Raw genomic sequence first — 23,806 nt, forward strand, 5'->3', positions numbered from 1 at the left:
CATACACTGATGTGCTAACACATTCCTCTGTGTGTAAAGTCTTGACTAAGTATAGTATGGAAACCACTGATCGCAGAGCTTTCTGCCAGTGTTCATTTACTGAAACATCCCAATTTGAAAACAATGCAAAAACACATTGTTATTCATTCAGTTTTTTACAGTTCCTAATTTAGCATGCAGGAGTGTTGTTACTGAATCTGTAAGGACAAGCAGATCTAGCATGGCAAAGTTTATTGCTTGGGGCTCTCTCTGGCTCCCATGTCTGTGTGTTCTGGTCTCTACTCAGCAGCTCAGCTCCCTCCTCTCTCTTCTCCTCTACTCTCCCCATTAACCGGCTGACAGATCAGTAATAAACACAGCCTGTCACCTTCAAGGCCTGCCTCTCATTTACTAGAGAACACATGAAACCCCACTTGCTCATTCCCTCTCTATCTCCCCCTCTCTCTTTTTTTTCCCTTCATCTGCTGGGCTCATTGGAGCTGAAACCCGATTTTTGGCCCCTGCAGCCTCCAAGGCAGCAAATTCTCTTCTGCACCCAGATAGTCCTGAGAAAGGCATGAATATTAAATGGAAAATCCATGAATAAATAACCAAAAAAGGACTTCCGTTGCTCTAACCTCTTTCTGTCTCCCAGCAGTGGATGACAGAAGAAGAAGAACAGCACAAGGGAGAAACAGAGGAGAGAAAAAAAAAAGAAAATCATGACTATCTCAAGAGAAAAGATGGACATTTGTTAGGTAATTGGCTCTCTCTGTTTGCAATCCCATGGTGCAGTGATTTCACACTTAAAACAAAAACGGTAATCACAAGGTAACAGTGTAGCTGATGGTTAGTAGAACAAAATTAAGATGCAGTATTTTCTCAGGGTATATGTTGTGTTATTTCCATATTGAGTAATATGGGCTATACATATTGCAAGAGCTCGATAATGTATGCACACGGAGAATTATAATCACACTGAAAGAAGATCAGGAAGTGTGATGTTGAATGTTTAGCAAATAAATAACGAGAAATGTGTATTTTTGATGTATAGTCCCCGGGCTTGTGGCTGTTACACAGAACATGTAAATATGGATTTCTTTGCTTTAAGCAATTCCCTCAAGAGTACTTAATAGGTTCTGCATTTTTTACACAGCAACCTGGAGACAAATCATATGATAAACATGCAATGGAGCTACTACACAACAAAGTACTGTCTGTGTGTTACTGGGATATTATGCGTTTCTGTGGGATAGTGTTACATACACTGTTAATTGAAGTACCATCTCTAATACAATTCACTTAACTGAATATCAGGAGTAAAATAGTAGTTAAACTTATAATCTCAGCAACAACACTGGTGCAGCTGAGCTGTATTAACTTACTACGAATGGAAACTCCTCTGCATAAAAACCCCAACTGATTATAGGCAGAGTAAACTGAGAAGCCTCAACTGTGTTGTGTTTTCTTCTAAAATAAAAGGCAACACAGGAGAGAAAAGGAATAAACAATAACCTGTGTTTTTGGCAGAGGTAAACTGGTGGACTTATCATTATCCGAGCAGTGTTTTACTGTTTGCTAACAGAACGTGTGTTCAAGTAATTTAATTTTCCCCGCTGACAAAGAAATACCAAGTTAGACCTTTCCAAGAGTGATTCATGTAAGCTTATCTGAAACCATGAGTTACTCAAGACATCCAATATGATCTAGTGCTACATCCAATCTAGGTAAACCGGTGGCTGGAGACCGTGCCGCAAGCACAATTCTTCAGACAGGAAATAGCCTTACAAGCTCACTGCCTTTGAAATGATTGCTTAAAAAATAGTTTGCAATAATAATGCAAATACCAGGTCAGCTTGTCTGCAAAGAGACAGTTTACGGACAAGTTGCACTGATTACAGCGTGTTAGCAATCTGTCTGCGCTTAAAAATTTGACACAAATTTGCAAATTTTTGCCAATCTGTCTGAGAGTAACTGGAGTTGGTCTGAAGTGGACTGCAACTGTCTGGAGACATACGATCGAAGGCAGTCAGCCAGATGTTTGCTTATTGTCTTGGTGATCAGATGCAACTACTTGTCAACTAATTGGAAAAAATTCGGTGCAATCACTGGAAAACCACAGATTTTTCCTTATGAGAAGGTTGCTTTAAAAAAAAATATTCTAGTATGGCAAAGCCATAACTAACAGTGGTATTATAATTACTAATAACATCTCTCAAGAGTGCGTGTTTTCATCAGCACTCAACAATTTAAGTTAACATTTTTATCATAGTTTCTATCAATGGTCCACTGGAGAGAAAAATATTACTAAATACTTTGGAGAAAATGCTTTATTGTATAATGTCAGCATAAAAGCAATGCTGTGATATTATGCTTTCCAACTATTTAGAGGGCTTTTAAAAAAGATGGAAGAAAATGTTAGCGACACTTCAGGCTTAAAGAACTACACTGTCAACCTTGAGATCCTCGGGGAAAAAAAGACTCCAGTTTCAAGCGATTTTCAGATTATATATGTCAATGAATTACACTACTTGAGATTCCATCATGACCTGGTGTCGAAGCTGAATTTCTCATCTTGGCAATTATACCCTTGACTTCCTTTCTTGTCGTGAGAAACCTGAACAAAAGAGAGCTCTATTGTATCTGCTGGTGAGCCATCAGTGTGACTAATCTGTGTAGCAGAAGATAAGCTTTGTTCACAAAGTACTCAGTGGAGTCATATGTTCACAAATTACTATATGTTCAGTGGAAACTGAATGAAGAGCTCTTTAAAAGCTGTTAAAGGACTTTGTATTTACATCTCTAATAAGGAACAATTGCATTTTGGTTCTGTACTGTCCAAAACACTGCATGTGGTTACAGAGATTCATTTACATATGTAGCTTATGTGCAAATGAATTATTTCCATCATACAATACTAAGCAAAAGACTGGAACCTTCCCTCAATCCATATATTTTGCTAGAAAAAAAATTGTCGGGCATAAACCGGTCCGTGGCGCAAAAAAGGTTGGGGACCGCTGTTGTAGGACATTAAAAGCTCTTCTTTGTATGGCTGTCTTTTGTTCTGCCCTCTGTCAAGAAGATCCAATACTGCTTCAACAGTGCTCTGGGGAGGCCAATCCAGGACTGAGAGAAAAACAAACAGTGGGACACTATCTGGTATATTTTTACTGCATTGGCAGTTTGTCAATGCCATCTTTTCAGATGGTATTGTATGGTGGATCATCTGTGTTCATAATTTCTGATGAGGCTTCAATAGATGGATCAACTCAAGAGCCAGATGTATCTCTCAGGTCCCGTGTCAGGTCTTTGCTGGATTTGTTCCATAATTTTTAAGGACATGACTTTTAGATATTGTTCATATGCTGTTAATAGTTTTTACATCGCCAGTTCTTTTGTCCAGTTCGTCTGATTGTTTTAAGGACACCCTGCTGAGACATGTCAAGTGTTCATCCTGTTAGACCAAAAATACCATTTTAAGCCTGTCAAACTGTTATATTTTTTTCCATTGACTCAACAAAAGAAATGGGAATAAATTATGTGTTTTTGCATCAGTGCCTAAAGACAGCAATTAAAATTGATTTGTTGCTAGTTGCCTGTTATTTGCAGACACAACAGTGAATCATACTTTAGTTAGATGCCTATTTCAAGTTTGAATGATTCATAGGTCAGTGTTAATTGGAAGAACAAAAAATTACTGACTGAAAATGAAGTGAAAAAGCAGCCAATGTCCAAAGAATAACTGTGAAACACCTTCAGAAAGTCATGAGAACTACTGCTCAAGACCAATGCAATATAAATACTATATATTTTGCTTCTTGGAACCAAAGTACAAAGGAATGAGGGGTGGCTAAATACTTTTGCACAGTACTGTATAGTATGCTGAATAAAAGTCCAAGAATCCCAGTAGAACAAATACACACTGTAGCACAATCAGCCAGCAGTTCTTTGAAGCAAGCAAATTAATGCAAGATGGAAACACAAGGCATTCGCTGCCTGGAGCTAATGAATGAAATCTGTACACTGATCCTCAACTGTTGCACTTCTAAATCATTGCTCAAGTCAGATGAATATAGGAATACATTTTTTTCTCTTATTTGAGAACTCTTAGACAAAGGCTTAAAGCCATGTGATTCACTCATGGAGCGTTACACAGGGAATGTACTCCTGCTTGAAAGCAATTGAATTTTACATTTTTGGATGCATCATAATAGGAAGGTCAACCCTGAATCTCATTACTTTGTTCTGCAAAAACTCAAGTAGCAGCTTCAGGCAGTCCAGTCAATATATCTGACAATATAAGACGTGATGGAGAGTTTAAGATAATAAAGGGCACAAACTACCTGTGCATGAAAGCAGCCAGACTAATAGTTCAGATCTCCAGCAGGCTACAGCACCTACGATTCTTAAATCAGTCTTGTTTGGTGGCTATTTGTGATGAATCCAACTGACTTGAGGTTCAGTTGCAGGACCACAGATTTCCTGCATGGATCCTTGAGTGCTACGAGATAATAAACTGTTCAGTGGTATTTGTTCTATTTCTTTTTATAATGCTGAAATACAGCCAGCTGTTATGACCCAGTGAACATTATGATTGCTTTTCACATCCTTTACTTTGTTTACATCTGGGTTATTTTATGTAAGTGTTTAAGACAAGCCCCTGTCAGTTAATATTAGATTTATCAAGCAGTGTATGGTTAAATGTCTTAAGTAGAGCGGCATATGGTCTGTGTTTTACTTTTCCAGCGCTGTGTACGTAGCCACTTCATACAGAGGATGTCAGGCTTAGAAAAACATAGGGGAGAGAAGGTTATCTACATGAGGTACAGGAGAAGGAAATCGGGATTCATGTCACAGAGTCAAATAGCTTTCAAAACCCAGACTGACCTTCAGCTCACTAAGACGCACACATACAGATACAAATGTACACAGGATGTGACCATAAACCTTAATGCACATCCCTTATTACATGAGTGAGTCTTGACTGTACATCATTTTAAATGTCACAGACTCCTCCGCAGGGTAATGACTAATCAACTGAGTTTGCATCTCGTATTGCCATCACATACCAAGTAATGCAACTGGCTGCAGAAAAGGGCAGAATTCGATTCGATCTCAGTCTCTGATTTGAGTATTGTCTATCGTATCCAATATCGTTCCTGTGTACAGTATTTGAATATGCTAAGTTTGCCCTAGTTTTTGCCATGTGCCCTGCAGATATGACAAGTATCAGCATTTTAATCACATGAAATGTGGGCAAGAGCACAAAAATGACGAAGAACTAAATGACCACTGCCTGGTGAAAAAATCCTAAATGACAATAAGATGATAATATTTAATTGTTTCAGCTGTCTTAATAGGATGGGATCACTACTGTTTCCATGAAAGGGAATACAGATGTTGCACATATATTTCAACATAAACCCTAACAGAGCCTGGCAGAAAATCTCAGCAGTTAATTCCTAAAAAATGGGAATCTTTAGTAAGAAAAGCAGCCTTTGCAAGCTGGCTGACATTCATTCAAGCTATATTTCCACAGTACTGATAGCAGAGTCCATCCATCAGTTTCAACAATTCATTTTTATATACAGAATGACACATTGCAGCACATTATAGTTTATTAGAAATAATTTTTAACCATTATGTAAGACAGCAGCAGCACTGCTGTTTGAAAAGCTGTTCATCCCTTTTCTTGCTCATTGTGATGAGGTGTGACATAGCCGGCAATAACAGTGACAAGCAGATCTTGTCAACGTAAACTGCTTGAGGAGCAAAAAAAAATAAAAACACGAGTGCTAAACCCCGCCGACTAAGATGAGCGGCAATGCCCTGACCCGTGAGATGTGGTGGGAATTGAGGTAGAAGAGGGGGCGAGAGAGCAAGAGCATGGCAGAGTGAAAAGCTAGCTGGTGACAGAAGGATAACACAAGTGGGACTATGTAGGTCAAGATAACCAATTTAAAATACCGAGCTAACATGCACAGCTGGGAGCATCTTGTTACACAGAGTATAACATGAGCCAGTAATGCATGGCTTTAATACTCCGTGTTACAAACAAGGAGAAAATGTAATTAGGAGATAGGTAAAGTGACCTTGTACACGATGAAATAACTTTTGTGTACTTACATTTTTTTATTTGACATTATATGACACTGCCTGATGTCTGTGCCCATTTTAGGTTATATTAATGTAAATAACTTATTGGGTCTTTGAAAATGATTTGAGATAAGGCAGATCAAGTGTGCTAATGTTCCTGGACTAAACAGTCATCAAACATCTGTGACTGTTTGGATAGTCTAGATATGGCAAATTAGGCATGAGCTGGAACAAAGCAGGAAGGGACCTTGACAACAGACTATTACACTGTCAAATATCTCAGCAGGTAAAGACATGACAACATAAAATTAACCTAATAGACATTTCTTTATGGGTAACAGAAACGTAATGTCTTAAAACAGACCACAGGTTAAGGGCTTGCTAAAGTGTGTGTCTTCTGTAAGAGGCAGGATATGGTGATGGATTATTATTCAGACCTGCAACGTTCAGTGTTTGACACACAAATCCAGTGACGGATGTTAAGGACAGAACAAATAAAATGGAAAAGACGCAGGCTGCTTTTTCTCCGAATAAAGCACAGCTTGGAGCAAAAGTTGCTTGAGTCAAATACTGTTAACAGCATGCAAAAAGGCCATTAAAGGAAACTGGGGCAAGCAAAAGACCACAACAAGTTGCTGGCAGCTGCTGAAGACATCTTTCTAATAGAAAACAGTCACATTTGTGTTGAGCAGCAGAGGGAAATTCAAGGTAGTAAGATGGGATGAAGCTGAGAACAAACCTCAGCAGAATAAAACCAGAAAAAAAAACTGCAGCATGACCCAAAGAGGTCTGTTCAATCAAGATGTCCCAGAAATATCGATGAACTGAAAGATTTTTAGGACAAATATTCCTCCTCACTTTTGTGCAGGAAATATCTACATTATACAAGCCTCTAAATCCAAGTCCTGACATGCTTTGGCCATTTTGTCATGACTGTCTTCTGAGTTTGGTTTCGTATCTTTTTGAACGAAGCTCAGGTTATATTTTATTAGCAATTTCAGACTGTTCACAAATGTGTGCATGTAGCTGTAGCAGGGAAAAAATCTGGCTCCAGGTACCGTTAAAATTAAGAAAATGAAATCTATTAGTGGTTATAATTTCCAGCAGGGAACTTTAACAAAGCCATATTTATTTAGTCACCAATAAAAAGAAAACTGCTGATTCATAAACCGCAACCTACAGTCAGTTTAAATAATGCAGGACCAGATTTTCCAATCTGCGTCTACATCAGCAAGCCTATAACAATGTGTCAGCACGTTTCGACCTTTTATTCAAGAGCATCAGTTTAGGTTCACTGAAATGTGAAAATTAAAATAAAAGAACAGGCGTACACAAGCCTTTTTCCACTTCACGTGGCAGGAAAGTGCGGAATTGTGAAAGACAAACAAAACAACCCCCCAAAAAGAGCTTTAAAAGTACTCAGTACAAAAAGTAGACTTTTAAAACCCTCCAGACCAGTAATAATTTCTTTAAGACCTGCTGACATCCTACTTAACAAGAATTTCATTTAATCCTTTGATGTTCAGGTCTGAGCTACACCTCCAAAGCCATTTTTAACTGCTCATTATGTTCACAAAAACCGAGACAAGGCAATCATATCCAGTTTTGTAGGAAAAAAAAAAAAGGGGGGGGTGTCATGGCTCCTGCTACATTTTATCTCAAGAATCTCAAAAAGAATTCTCCGTTGATATCAAACGATCTGAGAGAGGCACAGCTGCATAAACAATCCTCTCAAGTCTTTAGAGGGTTTAGAAATATTAACAAAGGAGCTTGCAGGTACATCATTTTTGCAGTAGCAGCTATGGCAGCAGAGGGAAAATGTGTTTGAGCTCTCTTATAAATCACACAATACAGCAACAACATTGCACATCCAGACCTAGCTAGTCCCCCAGGCAACCTGACAGCAAAATCCTGTCTTTACAGATGGCTCTCAGAGAGAAACTGCGTGTGTGTGTGTGTGTGTGTGTGTGTGTGAGCTTTGTGTCCATGTGTGTAATTTTGTTTTTATTAATGACAATATAGTAGTTGTGAATTGTGTAGCATTATCACTTTCACCTGTCTTTTTTATGAATAGGTGTAAACATATATACTAAAGATGATTTTGAAAAAAAAGGAGAAGAAGAAGAAAAAAAAAAGAAAGCAATTCTTAGTTAGCTCAGGCTAATTTCATCCATTCCACTTCCCCGGACATGAAAGAAGCAGGACTTACAGATCTTGTGCTTCCCTTTCATGGGGAATTTCACGAGCAACTCCTGGGGGTTGGTGCAGATGAAGACGAATGGAGAAGCAGACTCCTCACAGGTATCAGGGAACTGCAGGGATGGTGGGGGAGGGATAACGAAAAGAACAGTTTAGCATCGTCTTACACAGGACTAGCATGTCAATACTGTGCACAGAAAATATGTTGGCGCTCATGACAGTGTTACAGTTATGAATCATTCAGTGAGTCCCTGTTTATACGCCTACGTCGTGCAAACTGTCCTCCATGCCTGATGTAATACTACGGGCCTGACAGCAACTGATAGTTATGAGTCTCGCTGGGTCTTATGCACTATAATTGCACATGTAATGATGCAGTCGCTAATGAGAGCAGCTGCAGCACTTGTGAGCAGTAAAGACGACGCAAAATATATGACAACCAGCAAGAAATTCCTTTTTCAGACGCAGTGTTGTGTGTACATACTATTCAACAGAAAATAATGAATATCAATTGGAAAAAAGAAAGAAAGAAAGAAAGAAAGATGTATAGAATATTTGTGTACATTTATTAATAAGACACGGAATATTTGAATTTCAAAATCAAACACATTCTTCCAAATCTACAGAAATGCATCACATTTAAAACACACCCATAACATATTTATGGGTGTCATATCTGACTCACATGCTATAGCACATTCCTGAGTGGGCGTTTTACAGCCTATAAGTGACAGCAGCCCACAGCATACAGAGGCCAAGAGACAAGAGAAAACCTCTCTCTCCCTCTGTTATTGATTGGTCTCTCAGGTGAGAGTAGGGAATTGACTGACACAGTGACAAAGGAGTCATCTTTCCCATCACAGGCAGCCAACAGTTCTCAGCTCATCCAATTTCCTCCAGCACTATCAGATAGTGCCCATGATTGCATCTAGCCAGCCAGGAAGCAGCTCTTTTCATGACAGCATGCTTTTTCCTCTCCCTCCCCCCCCCCCTCTCTTATTCACAGCCTCTCTATCTCCCTCAAAGGAGCACTGAAGGTTGTGACAAATTTGGGGCTTTTAAAGGAAATCAACAGAGTCTGCAACCTATCTGTAAGGTCCCTGCAAACTGGGGACAGATGATAGAGATGCTTATTTCTGATTAAACCCCATGTCGACATGAATCTCACTCACGGCTGAGTGATAAAATATGTAAACACTCCTGAAAGAGCCCCTTGATTGCTCCCTTCCTATGGCAAATGACACAGTGATTCCAATTAAATTAGATTCCCCCGTTGGAAAATTCTCCTGACTGTCCTTGAACAAAATTATCTGTAATTTTGCAGGGGTTAAACAAGGCGCAGGGAACGAGGGGACAAGGTTGGAGATATGGAAACATCAAAACCAACAATGGAAATTGTTGGTAGCTTATTCCTGTGTGCCAAAGAAGTTCCTTCACTACCAGAAGCACAGGTGTTGGAGCTTATTTCTTTGTTTTTGTTTATGGGATGGCTTAGGCACATTCAGAACGTCTTGGTCTTGTGGTGTGAACCACTAAACTTAAATGTGAAGCATACAGAAAAATAAAACAAAACCAAATGATAATAAATTATATTAATAAATAATAATGAGCAATTTTCATTTAAAAAAACCTCTAAAAATATCTCTCTATATAAAATACCTATGGTTCCTTAATATGGAGTATTAAATAGTGGCTATAAGATGGTTGTAAATCATCATTCTTAGGGAAAGTGAAAGACAACACTAATGTGTAATTTGGCTACTGGACCAGGACTGTTTTCCAAACTACATTTTTCTACTTTAGAAGATTTAGAAAACAGTCCTCCAATTAGAGTCTGCCCATACATCACTTTGCACACAACCACAAATAGTTATATAACAAATTAAAAGAGCAAAAACTTCAAACGCTGCACAGTTGGACTTCATCCTATCCTTCGATACAGCTGAGTTCTGAAGTTAGGCGTTCCCTATGTTCATACAACAACCTTACTAAGTGGGGTTTAAAAGATGGATGTAGCTACAGTGATGTCACTCCTGGGTTTCTGAAATTGTGTTCTTAGGCCTTGAGATAAGCGCTTCTGCCATCGCCATCTTGGTTGCAAAACACTGAATATGATGAGGAGAGGAGGGTCTGACTGTGAACAAACAATCAATTAAAATTTGTAGGTGGGCCCACACACTTTTAAAATGATTTTTCTTTACTGTCTATGACGGGATCAAAGTAAGCAACATTTCCCTACCAGTAGTGGTTAACGCACTCACCTAACACATGGAAGATCCCTGTTTTGAGACTGGGAAGAGACACTCTTATATCAGGAAGTAACCTCTTGCAAATAAGGCAGTATCCAAAGGAAACTTCTTCTTAGTCTCAGTTAAATCCTGCCAAAGTATTTTCCCTGTAATGGTTCCATTGAGGAGATCAATTATAATTAAAGCTTTATGGTTGAATCATCCATGTGAAAATAAAAGGCACCAAAAATCAGTATTGTCAGTTTTTTGGGTTTTCATATTCCTTTTGTTGTTTAGTTTTAGTTATAGTGTTATTAAATGTACGAAACTATTTGGACATGAAACTTTAACTTCATAATTTTGTTCCCTTTGACATTTGTGAACATCAAAAAACAAATCACTCTAACTAAGCTCCTCCAAGTCCAATATTTACGCCAATTTTAAGAAATTCAAGAAATGATTCTTAAACACATTAAAACCCTTGAAACATAAGAAGAGCCTTTTACACACCCTTCCCTCACTTTACACTTTCATACTTGCAAAATCCATTAAGTCTAGGCGACAGAGCTGCCTGGGTAGAGTGCAGGAGGCAGAACACAGGAAAACCACTCACTAGCTGCAAACACAACAGACTTTAGCCTAGAGGCACGCTCTCATCTGTGCACATCAGATACATGGACTACGAACTTGGCAGGTTAAAGGCTGTTTAATGTCTGACGGAGCTACATTAAACATTTGTGTTCATCAGGTTATTTCTGCAGGACTTTCAGGGCTGCACTGCATGTGTGAAAATGGCTTAATACTGCAGCTTTTTACCAACAATACAAAGTTCCTTGAGATCACTTTTGTGAAATGGTGCTACAAAGACAAAAATAAAACTGTATAGAAGAAAGAGAGCGCATTCATCATGCTTGCAGTGGTCATTATCACATTAACAGGAAAACAAGCTCCAAAATCCTTCAATAATGGAGCCTGTGAAAGGTAATCTTCTTCGCTATTCTAACATTGTTAACACACCACTTTCTCACACAGCAGATGCAAAGTACTGTGCAGGCATGCTGCTCTTTTTTGTCTGAGTAAGACTACAAGGAGCAATAATCTAAAAAAAATCACTTTAACAGCATGATGAACAATGTGACTTGGGCCACAAGTGAAAAGAGTTTATCTCTGTGTATAAGTGGGCTGCCTGCAGCATAAGAAGCACATAAAAGGAAAACTATACTTGACTTCAACGCCTGTGAGAATATTCTGTGATCTTAGAATAATTACATAAGACGTGGTAGATAAAAGAAGAATATATCACAACTAAGAAGTGAGAGATAAAAATTGGGAATAAGAAAAGATTCAAAAGGAAGAAAGAAGCACAGAGGCATTTAAGATCATTACAAAAAAAAAGAAATCTCTCGTTACACAAGATGGCTGTATTGTTAGTTGTACTCAAGGAAACAAAATGGTGGTGGTCTGAATTCAGATGAAACGAGCCTAGCTGCAGCCAGTGCTCGAGTGTGCTCATGTGAGACCCTGCCAGTTGCCTGCTCTTTCATCCTCCATTAGCTAATTAGCATTTAAAGCTGTTGAATGTGCTGCTTTGCCTCACTACCTCCCCCACTTAATTGTTTCCATTCCACGTTAATCAAAAGGGCACGAAACGTTGTGGTTGTGTGACAAGAAGGTTTTCTAAAGCCCTCCATATTCATCAGGAAGGATCTAATGTAGTCTGAGTGGACCTGCTTACAAATACAATTAAAGTTAAACACAGGTATTGAATTAGGAAACTGTTAAGTGAATTTACACAAAAACACCGTGGGTGACTGTCACGTGACCTCACAGTGGCACACTCGTTCGTTAGTGAGTCAGTTTGTTAGTATGGTAGGTCATGCTTACAGCCCTTGGGCATTCTGGGTAGACTGCCTAATGTGTTCGACATGGGGAGAGATCTGAGGGCCTGTGTGTACAGCTGCATTCAAATGCCTCAGCTCGAATTGTGTATCACTAGTTGATCTCTAATTTACTTGGCTTACTCAATCATGAGACAAAAAGCTTCCGCTCTGTCACAAACGTAGCTGACATTTTACTCGCGTTCAGCATTGGAGTGCACGTCCGCTGCATGGCTGCGTTCCACGCCGCTTTGAAAAGGTGGATGCAAACACACCTCGACTTTGTCTGCGTGACAACTGATGATAATTCTTGCCAGTGTTTCAACAAAAGAGCAGCTCCACTGTCCTAGCTGTGGATCAGACCGAGTGTGCATAATTCAATCATCTGGTTAGCACTCTTAAAGCAACAGCTTGACATTTTGGGAAGTGTACTTATTATTTTTTTCCCCTCAGAGACAAGAATGATGTCACTCTCACATCTTCACAGTTCATTTGAAGCTACTAACTGCAGCCATTTTGCTTTGCTTAATGTGTTCAACATGGAAGAAAGTTTTCTGGTGTGATGTTAATAACCCAGAAGGTTCTGGACTCCACATTTTGTATCCTCAACTTTAGTGTTTTAACTGATGCCATGTTTGGTTTTTCTTTTTTTGGAGACACAAATGATAATATCTGGATGAGAGGTTGTTAAGATATCAGCTAAGGTTAGCAAGCTTTGATAGCCACCTGCATTCATAAACTATATGGTGTTACCCACACACAGATATTGGCACTGCTAAGTCACAGAATTATGAAATACTAGAATTATACTCACCAAAATTAAAGCACAAGCTTCTTGAGCAGGTGGTACAACACAGCAAGTAATTCCTAAATCCTTCTATATACATCTTAGCCCAATAGTTTGCAGACAAAAGCATGAGTTACACAGACCTAGAGACCAGTTGATGACAGCTGGCAACCTCTGGTTAGGAATACATATTTTACCCTAGCGAACTAGTTGGTAGCGGTTGCTGAGAAAAACTGGTAGTGCACCAAATACCTTCTCGCGAGTGTTGTGGTTAGTAGTTGACTGCACACAATGTTGTCTGTAAACACTGAGCAATGTTTTGAAAGCTGTGAACCAAGCCAGAAAGTGAGAAATTTCACCTTCAAAATAAAAATTGTGCCTTTCCGCTGCAAACAACATCAACGTCATTCAAATGGCACAGCTTTTGCCCTGGATGTTCTCCACTGCCTGTTTCTGTTGTATGTTCACTGTTTCTCTACTTCTCTGCGATTATCTGGTTACTGGTTGTAGACGAGTCTGCATTTTCCATGCAAGCTACGGGCAATCCCATGGCAACCTGTTAGCAACCAAAACAATCACAAGGACACTTTCAGTATAGCATCATACACTTTTTTCTTACTTAGCAACAGCCAGCAACCACACTCTTCCCCTCAGATGTTTCCTGATGGCAGTTTTACGTTTAACTGCTTTAACAGATGATGTCCAGAGTTGCTTTTTGACAAATATAATGGAAACAGGTGATTGCTCTCCATTGAGACAATTTTCTACTATTAGAAATACTCTTTTTTTGAATTAGGTAAAAGGTGGCTTTTAGGTAGAGCACACAGAAGGCAACCAAGAGTTCCTACACACACACACACACACACACACACACACACACACACACACACACACAGTTGAGTTCTCTAATATTTTTCTGATCTTTCACACGTGGGCTCAATCGGAGCGGACTCCATTTTTGTAGCAAGGAGCTGACAATGTAAGGTCTGTTATATGTTGGCGTACTGTTTTCATGCACAGCTGTCTACAAAATAAAAAATGGGTATTTAAACATCACAGAGGTTGTTTAATCATTTGTTTGTGCCAGAGGATAAAAAACAGGGCTCCAACAAACTGAAACATCTTTTTATTTGCAAGCTAGACATACTGCAATGCTTTGGAAGTACATGCTGAAGTGGGATGTGTGGGAGTTAAGCAGGCAACATGCTGCAAATATGGACTCAAAATATTTAACAGGAGCACAGCTGAATGAAGGCTGATATAACATACTAAACAGCAAAATGAAGAGGTGAAAAATTCATAAAGCATCACAGCCTCTTCAGAGACTGCCAGTTCAATAAACTGCCCACTATTTAATTTGCTGGGATCAAGCCGGAGGGGATTCAACAATAACCAAGTGCAATAATATGAAATTCACAAGTTCATTGGAAAAAGTAAAAAGGGTCTGCTGGAAGGAAGCCTTTGGCTATAAAAGAATAACACTGGCTTAGAGGGCAGTGAGAGGGCACAGTGACCCCACTGCTCTTACCACACATCTTTATATTAATGTAACATGGACTGAGGTTTATGAGTTTTATATTTCACACACGTACTTTATCAGCTTTCCTTCCTCAACAAGTCATCTGCGTTCGATATACTGTACTATTTATTCAAAATACAGTCCAAATACCACGAGCTAGCATCAGCATTTTAAGTAAACAACATCCATCTTAATAAAAACAGCTAAAACAGAGTCAGGATTTGACAGCAGGAACACAAACCTTTAAGCCCAAGCTTGTCAAGTAACAGCTCAACAAGCCAACACTGTTCCCTCTCCTCTTTCTACAATGTCTCTCTCCCTCTCTCTGGCTCTTTTCAGCTGCTGTCGGCAATTAAGGGCAGCAGAGACAAGTAATCTCCTTCTGGGCGACAGGGCCAGACCAGAACAGGCATGTGGAGTGGGCTGTGCAGTGAAAGGGGGAGGGGTTGGGGGACTGCGAGGCTGGCCCCTGCCTCAGCCCTAGCCAGGCCCTGCTTGGCTGCACTCAATCTCAGCCCAATAAAAAGCCCTTCATTGGCAGGGTGCAACTGAGCCAGACGGGCTGGGAGCATGTGGCTTTTAAAAATGAGGAGGGTGGAATAAGGGGAATGGGAAGGGGAGGGGGACCAGAGAGTAAAAATGAGGAATACGATTCGGGAAGAAAGACAGATAATAAGAATACAGAGGCAGAGACTCTGATAGATAGGGAACTACACAAAACCAACTGCATCTTCCCTGAGAGGACACTTTTGAAATACTGCTTAGCCAGTTCTGTCAAGGCTGGTTTCACCCTGGGAATGCAGAAACAGATGGGTTGTCTCTGAGCTATGGGCTACATGTGGGAGGTGAAAGGGTGTTGTTGGGAACTGTATGCAACAGCAATCCTTTGCCAATCGTTCTTTAATCTATTGTGTTCCCCAAACAACACAAGCCTGTTTCTGGCATTCATTAACCCGCCAACAAATGCAGCTGCCCCGAGGAAACTTGTACTCAAACTGCTTTTCAGCCTTTTACACGCACTAAGTGTGTTATTTGTTTTTCCATCGCCGAACAACACAGGAACAGAGCACATACAGGCAGCACAGACATTCAAAGACATCAAACTGCACAGACATGACTGCACAAACACAGACACACAATTGTACATTTTCCTTGCTCTATAAGTAGAGCTTTAACTGAATTAAATCATGAGCGGTGCCAATTTGTTTTCATGCCGTCTTGTTACATTTCTGTTTCAAAAAATTAATTAAGGAAGAAAAAAAACAAACAAACATATAAATGTGATAAATTCAAAATAATTTTAAAGGATCCCATATACTGTAATGGTCTATCAATAAGCAATCACTGAGATTGTAAAAGTCCAAGTAGCACCAATGTGACTACTTCTGTCTCTATCCTAAAATCTGTAACTGATGAGCTGCATATCAGTGCCTGTAAATCTGATTTATCAGCGATGAATGAATTTTTCTTTACAAGCTTCTAACAACTGAGGACTAGTGCGGTGAACAATAGGTGCTCAGATAAGATTGAAAAGCTGGCAATGTTCCATTTCTCTACGCAGAAATGCACTAATTTCCGCTCCACTGCCTAAACTGGGTGGCAAACTCATGAGCATAGAGTTTTGTTGTCATAGTAAGGGAACCTGTTTTTTTCTCCCCGCAAAGTTGGCATGCAGCCTTATTTTTGTTGGCAAGATTGTCATCAAAGGTGTGAAGCCCTAAATACGTTTGAATAATCAGCTCAGCAGAAAATGGCCCTTGATATTTTCTTCTATTTATTAGTTCACAAGTCGACAGAACATGTTTAATTTGATAGTGAATTTTAGATTGGACATGAAACGTTACATGAATTAGACACACGTATGAACATCTATACCAGATTTAACACTGTCCAGGGAGCTGTATTTAAAAAATAGGTGTTTAAAGGTAAAGTTTTAAAGCTTGTGTACCACCTTGTGTGTGACAGAACCAATTAATTAAATGGAAACCAAGTACATGTAAGCTTAAAAGCAGTCTGCAGGAGGTCACTTTTGTACTGCCCCTGTCTACAACAATGAATTTAATGTTAAAAACCAAGAACATGCTTTCATTCTTTGCCTCTTAGGTAGTAAATGGTTCTTCAATATTGGCAAGCTGCACTGAAATGGGAGACTACACCTATTAGCCATAATGTTAGGGTTCATAGATCAAATGAGGAATCTGTGGAGGAGAGACTGTTTGAGCCAGGTGCAGCGGTCGTTCGCAGGGCCGACAAGTTGAAGTTGATGTGATCAGTGCTAGTTTATGCATCATTAAAGTTTAAGTTAAACAGCAGCTATATCGAGGTTAAGTCTTTCTTTTCACAAGCGCATCCAACTACGTTAAAAATGAAAAGATTCTCACATGTGCATCACACCAAAACTACAAGTAAATTTGTTATCGAAGGGCAATTGGGAATCCATCAGCATCTCTGCAGGAAAAGAAAATTGCCACCTTACAGTCTCCTTCAGTTACATTTGATTGACTGATGCGTGCGATGGACCACAAACACCCCCAGAATAGTGCTCCATGGCACTGCTTCACTGAGCGAATGGGTTAAATGCAGAGAGGAATTTCCCCAGGGTATACATTATAAACAAGGCTTAATACATGTAGCGTTTCATGTCCAAGGTTCTACTAGGCCATAGGACAAACTACATGAATCAATTAGCTTTACAGTCACTGTTTTCATAACTGCACCAAAATTGTTTGGTGGAATAATTTTGAATAGAAAACAACATCCATCCATCCGCTTTCGCTCATCCTTTTCAGGGTTGCTGGAGCCCAGCTGTCTTAGGGCGAGAGGCAGGGTACACCCTGGACAGGCCGCAAGTCTGTCGCAGGGCTAACATATAGACACAGACAACCATTCGCACTCACATTCACAACTATGGGTAATTTTGAGTTTTCCAATTAACCTATCCCCACTAACTGCATGTCTTTGGACTGTGGGAGGAAGCCGGAGTACCCAGAGAGAACCCACGCAAACACGGGGAGAACATGCAAACTCCACACAGAAAGACCCCAGCCCCGGCCCGAAAACAACATTTTTCCACAAATGCAAATGCATTTCAGCCCTGAAGTTCTCTAGATATTACTTTTTTTTACAGGAGGTGGATGGACATTGGGCATTTGTTGTTCCTTACCCACCACTTCCACAGTACAGATGTAATGGTTTTATCATTTCACAGTGAAGAAGTTATGCGTCCTGCACACTGTTTAGGCAGCATCCTTACCCAAACTAGAATGCGAATTTCTACCAATGAGAATGTAGCGGACATGAACCATCTCCTGTGACAAAGGGCAACTTCAGAAAATGTCAGTCTAGTAAAACTTTATTTCCACAGCACCTTCCAAGATAAATATCACAAAGCGCTTCACAAAAAATGCTAGAACATCAAACTAAAAAGTTACCCAACAGCAGTTTCAGCAAAGATCTACATCACTGTTGAAGTAAAGCACCAACAATGAGGTGCGGCTGTTTAGCTGCTGCTGCCATCAAAGACTGAGACGATTTTAATATTTACAAAAAACAATTCCAGTAGTTTAGCAGGGATCCTCCATGTTTTCTGATTTGCCACCATCTGTCGTTTGCTGTTAATTCAAAGTCGCGCCTTCATCTGTTTGACATTAAAAACCTTCCAGCAGTTGAGGAGAAAAAAATATTTTCACATCACATTTACTGTTAAACATCTGCAGGAAGTGTTGAGTTTCATTAAGAGAAACTTAAAATGATGAAAGAGCAACAAAGAGGTGTTGATTGGAATGAATGAAACAGCAAGTACAAACAGCTTTTCTGTTTGAAAGTGAAAAACAGCAATAAGTGCATATGTCTTAAATGTTCCTTATAAATATAAAAATGTATCAATGGAGCCTTCACAATAAGAACTACAGTTCACACAGCAAGCATTTTGTATTTACTCTTCCTTCCTGTACATCAGTTTTGATATTCACTTGTGCAAATGTATTAATGCATCAAATGTAATAACAGATGTTACTAGCATTAAAAAGCTGACTCTTTTATTTAGCGGTTACATCAATAGACATTAGAATGCAGGTCAACCATTTGTGGGCTAAACAGCTCAAGTGGATAGGAATATTGTGTTAACTGGTTTATTCATGGTAACAAAGTCACTCAACTCCATGGTATCAAGGGTACATGTAAACAGCTCTACCAGAGTTTGGCTAGCGGCCAAATTGCACCGTACATGTAAGTGTAGCCTGCGGCCTCTTCACAGACATCATACATTTCAGTTGTCTTTTAGACTCTCAGCCACCATTTTTCCAATAAATCCCAGTTGGCTGTCAGCAACTATTCTGATAAACCAATAACTGTCATTAATTAATTAATTAACAAAAAGAAAAACATTTACCAATGACAAATATTCCCAGGTTTCAACTACTTAACTTGTACCAGCAGCAAATCCTTTCAGCTATGTTAAAACCATGTAAGAGTTCTTTTAAGAGGAAATAATGTGATCAACTGAATAAACAGCTTGCAAGTTAATCTATGAACTGACACCTTATAACGATCAACGTTTTTACCTTTGCTTACAGAACAATAATTCTCAAACCTTTGTCAAGACTAAAACGAGAAGCCCTCAGCTTGTGCAAAACACAGGATTAAGATCGTACTTGCTCATAACCCAAAACGATACCAGACAGCTACTGCAACTCATTTAGTCTCTTTCAGTGGAGCTTAGGCACAAAGTTGCATGGTGATGATTAAAAATTTAGCATACTCCTTCACCTACAGAATCAACTGGTGTCAAGTTGGAGAGTGAACATTAATTATCCAGGAGTGTCCAACACTGGCTCCTGAATTTTTTTACATTATTAATATCCTCAACGCAAGAGACATGTCTCATTATTAGAAGCTCGGCACCAAGGCCACGATTTTCCAATTACTGCCCCCGTGTCAGTCTGTGTTCAACTGAAAAAAAATTCCCTAAAAAAAATACTTCCGGTTTCACTAGATATGCAGGGTCAGACATAAGTTTGCACTTTGCCATAAATTAAGTTAAAATTCATTTTCAATTCTAATCAAACCATCAGCGTTAATGTGAAATTCCATTAATCCTGGGGCAGCCAACATATTTTGTCATCACTGGACAGAAAATGCATAGTAAACCCCGACAAAGCCTAACTCGAGCGCTCTGAGAGTGAATTAAACTGCATTTAGCCCATGACTGGGGAAGTAAGATGCAGCAGCAAAATGGGCTATATCTCAATTCTACCCAAAAGTCTATGCAAGGTTTTACTATATTAATTGTGTGGTTTTGTGGTTTTGACTCAAGAACCAACTCAGCCAGTCAGTAACTGACGATTCATTTTTTATTTTCATGCAAATAACTTCAAGGTGTCACCAGCCCAGTACTGAGTTATTCCCATAAGGACTAAGTAGCAAAAGGTATTTATCAATTTTCTACCATTGTGACTCATAAGCAAACACTTCAGCTCTGCAAAAGAAATGTTGGTAAAGGGCAAGCCGCACATTAGGCTTTTCAGCCAGTACCAGTGCTGACAGGTGTAGTGAAGTCATGTGTTTTTGCAGTGAGATTCACGCAGACTTCCTCACTTAGCCCAGTTCCACTTTCCCAGCCATGTTTATGACTTCACCTCCTGCGGAGGCCCTCGGGCAAGAGGAAAACAAGACTGTCTCACAACAGTCAAAGCCTTTTAGACTCAAAAACACAAACTGCTGGAACTTTCCAAGGAAAAAGGGTCCTCTCTTTTACTCATAGTCAAGCTTCTGTTTGATGACTGCTGGACTCTGGCAATACTGAAAAATAGAGTTATTTCAAATGTGCAGTGAAAAATATAGTACCATTTTCATTACATTTAAACTGCGAGGAGATACAAAACAATGCATTTAACAGTGCAGTTAAGAAGCTGCAAGTACCAAACATGGAAAAAGTGGATGTTATAATTATCAGACAACCTCATGGCAAGCGCTTCTACTTGGTGGTTTCCTTTAAAACACACACGCACGCACGCACACACACACGAAGCCCTGGAGACAATTACTATGTCTGCCTTCAACCCTCGACTTCAAAGAAAAATTCCAGGGAATCTAAGGCATTAAAACTTCTTATTTTCCACCACAATCTCCTTTTATCGGTGCCACAAATCCACCTCTCCTTTACACAGGTGCTGTCAGCAAAAATGCTTGTATTTTAAGTAAGGTAACAAACCACTTCACAGTGGGCATTTGATTTCATAATGTGGAAATTGAGAAGAACTGGGGAGTTTATGAACACGTCTGTCTCTTAAGGTGAATATTTGCTTTGATATTCTGACGTCGGGGTGCAGCCCTGCCATCTGTGTTCACTCAGCCTCTGTGGGAAACAACTGTCTCTTCCCTCCTTCTTTCAAAGCTGGCAGTAAGCATGGTTTGAGAAAGGAGCACAAAAAGAACCCTCGATTCTTATCAAAGGCATGTTTTAGGTTTCTCTAAGCCCATGGGTTAGTACTATACCGTACAATAGATAAGGTGATCCGACTGATATGTTCTAACGGAGGGTACAAGGGTGCTGAATAGGAGCCCCTTTTCAATTTATATCTCTACAGCCTTTTTCAAGTAATCCAAATTTTGTGAGTGGTTAAATACAGCTAAGAGATGGAATGATTACTTTAGGTTTCTTTGCATTATTGAATTATCCTTCGCTTTAATAGAAAAAACAAATAAAAAAAAATTAGGCAATTGGGAATTTATTATTTCTTCAGTCGCTATACATTTTTCTGCATTGCACATAAGCAGCTGACAATAATACAGGGACAGTTATTACCTACAGACCTTCTTGAAACTATATCCTGATGGCAATTCAAGTGTTCTTTTTTCATGTGATCTGCTGCTGCTCTTTGTGGATTTACGCATCTAAATTCAACCACATGTAAACAGATGTTTCGTGAGTTGTCTTGGCTGATTTCCATCCTCTACACTGACAGTATACTGTTTACTGGTTTTATATCGACAGTATACAGTTGGTGTGAAGTTAGAATTCAGTCACTGAATCTCAGCATCGTTAGCTAAAATGGAAATTCATCTCTGCCACACTTTATGTAACCTAACTCTGGCCATGAAACATCAGACACTCTGAACGAGACCAACACACTGTTCTCACTTTAAATCCATCAGAGTACAACAAGCTAACCTGTTTATCCTGCACTACCCTGCAGAGTATTTTCATGCAATCTCCATTTCAATTCAATTCAATTATATTTATGTAGCACCAAATCACAACAACTATTGCTTCAAGGGGTTTTGTGTTGAGAAAAATACAATTTTAATAGCACAAAGTATTTAAGTATACATTAATTTGTTTTGCAGGACGTTTCACAATATGAAAAATCATAACTTCACATCATATACAAAGCCAACATCTGGTTGAAAACACCCCCCCCCCCCCCCCCCCCCCAAAAAAAACCCCAAAAAAAACAAAACAAAAACAAAAAAACAAAACAGGACTTTACATGAATCTTTAAATTCCCAGTTTATCAAATGCCACAGAGCAATCCATATCCAGTCACAGCAGATGGCTGCCCCTCCCTGAGCCTGGTTCTGCCGGAGCTTCCTTCCTGTTAAAACGGAGTTTTTCCTTCCCACTGTCGCCAAAGTGCTTGCTCACAGGGGGATTGTTGATATGATTGTTGGGTTTTTCTCTGTATGTATTATTGCCTTGAGACGACTGTTGTTGTGATTTGGCGCTATATAAATAAAATTGAATTGAATATCTTTAAATATAAGCTCTTTTCTATTCCCCGTCTCTCGTGTCCTGTCTTTCTTACATCTCTGAGAGAAATCAGCTCTCATTCCTTTCACTCCCTGAGAAATACACCGGCACTTTTAGCTAACAGACACAGTGTGTGACAGACTGCACAGAAAATGTTCGTGCGTTTGCTAATATTTGTTGAGCTGATAGAAATGTTACAATGTTGAAATTATCTATCACTTAAACTTTATAAACTTTCCTCCTTTTATTCTCACTCCTTTTCCATGGGGCTAGCTAGATGCTGAAGTACCGGTACCATGGCTTATGGACATCTATACAAAACAAAACAAAACATCAGCCCACTTTAACCTGTAACTATGGCGATATAAATTATGCATAACTTACAAGGTTTTGCCTCTTTCATCTCTTTGCATGCGATTGATTGATACGCCATTAGGATTGCCTTTCCTGTGTTATTGTTCAGGCTCAAATCGGTTTGATGTTTAAAAGCGTGCAGTGATGTGAAACAACAACTCCCCTCAAATGTCTTAAGCCAAACGTAATGAGCCTGTTTTGAAAATGTAAGGAACAGAAAGATATTTATGTGAAAATGTACACAGCAAAAGAAAAACGCTGTCAGAAAAATAAATACAAAAGTAAAGTACAGACACCTGAAAGCTCTATTTAAGTACAGAAACGAAGTATTTGTACTTGGTTACTTCCCAGCCCTGCTCTTGATATAGCCTAACTGATAATGTATGGAAAAACAACAGAAAATCAACAAAGAGCCATAACTTTTCTCTGTAGTCTCAACAAGACCTTGCCAGTACTTAGCTTTGCGACTACACAATGTTCTATGTAAATGCCAGCTTCTTATATCACTTATGTATGATGGATTAAACTTCAAACATATTAGATAAAACTATGTTTTCCCAGACACAGTAAACATTTGAGTACAAATCCGGCTGATAACTTTCTGTCATGTGCATTATCCAACTTTCTGTTAAATATTAAAACTGCATCTTTATTTGAACAGCAGACACAAACCTTTTAGCTTTTAGAAAATTCCAATATTATTACATCTAGACTCAAACAGTTTGACAAAACAGCTCTTAGAAAAAAGGTCATCTTTCAAATGGAAGAAAAGATTCTTTCTTCATGGTGATAACATGCCTCCGCACAGACCATGTGTTGTTTAAAACATCACTATTAAAATGTAATTATGTTGCGTCATATTCTTGCATCAGTGACCACAAAAACTGTTACATTCCAAGGATGATCTGACATGTAAATCAATACTTCACACAGTTGGCCAACAACAGCAAATCATGTCATATTTGCTTCTTGAGCAATGGCAGAAGGGCTTGTGGAGTGGGTGCGCCAAGAAGCATC

The 23,806-nt window shown here is 39.2% G+C and overlaps 1 protein-coding gene across 1 annotated transcript in view; it reads right to left on the reverse strand.

Annotated features, from left to right (window-relative positions):
• The window catches only part of trip4 (thyroid hormone receptor interactor 4), a 79,144-nt gene that overhangs the window by 37,843 nt on the left and 17,495 nt on the right, over positions 1 to 23,806 (reverse strand). Inside the window, exon 12 of the mRNA XM_063483288.1 lies at positions 8,285 to 8,387. Coding sequence (XP_063339358.1) covers positions 8,285 to 8,387 — 103 coding nt within the window. The remainder of the gene's footprint in view (positions 1 to 8,284; positions 8,388 to 23,806) is intronic.

The sequence above is a fragment of the Pelmatolapia mariae genome, linkage group LG1, assembly GCF_036321145.2.
Source record: "Pelmatolapia mariae isolate MD_Pm_ZW linkage group LG1, Pm_UMD_F_2, whole genome shotgun sequence".
Taxonomy (NCBI): domain Eukaryota; kingdom Metazoa; phylum Chordata; class Actinopteri; order Cichliformes; family Cichlidae; genus Pelmatolapia; species Pelmatolapia mariae.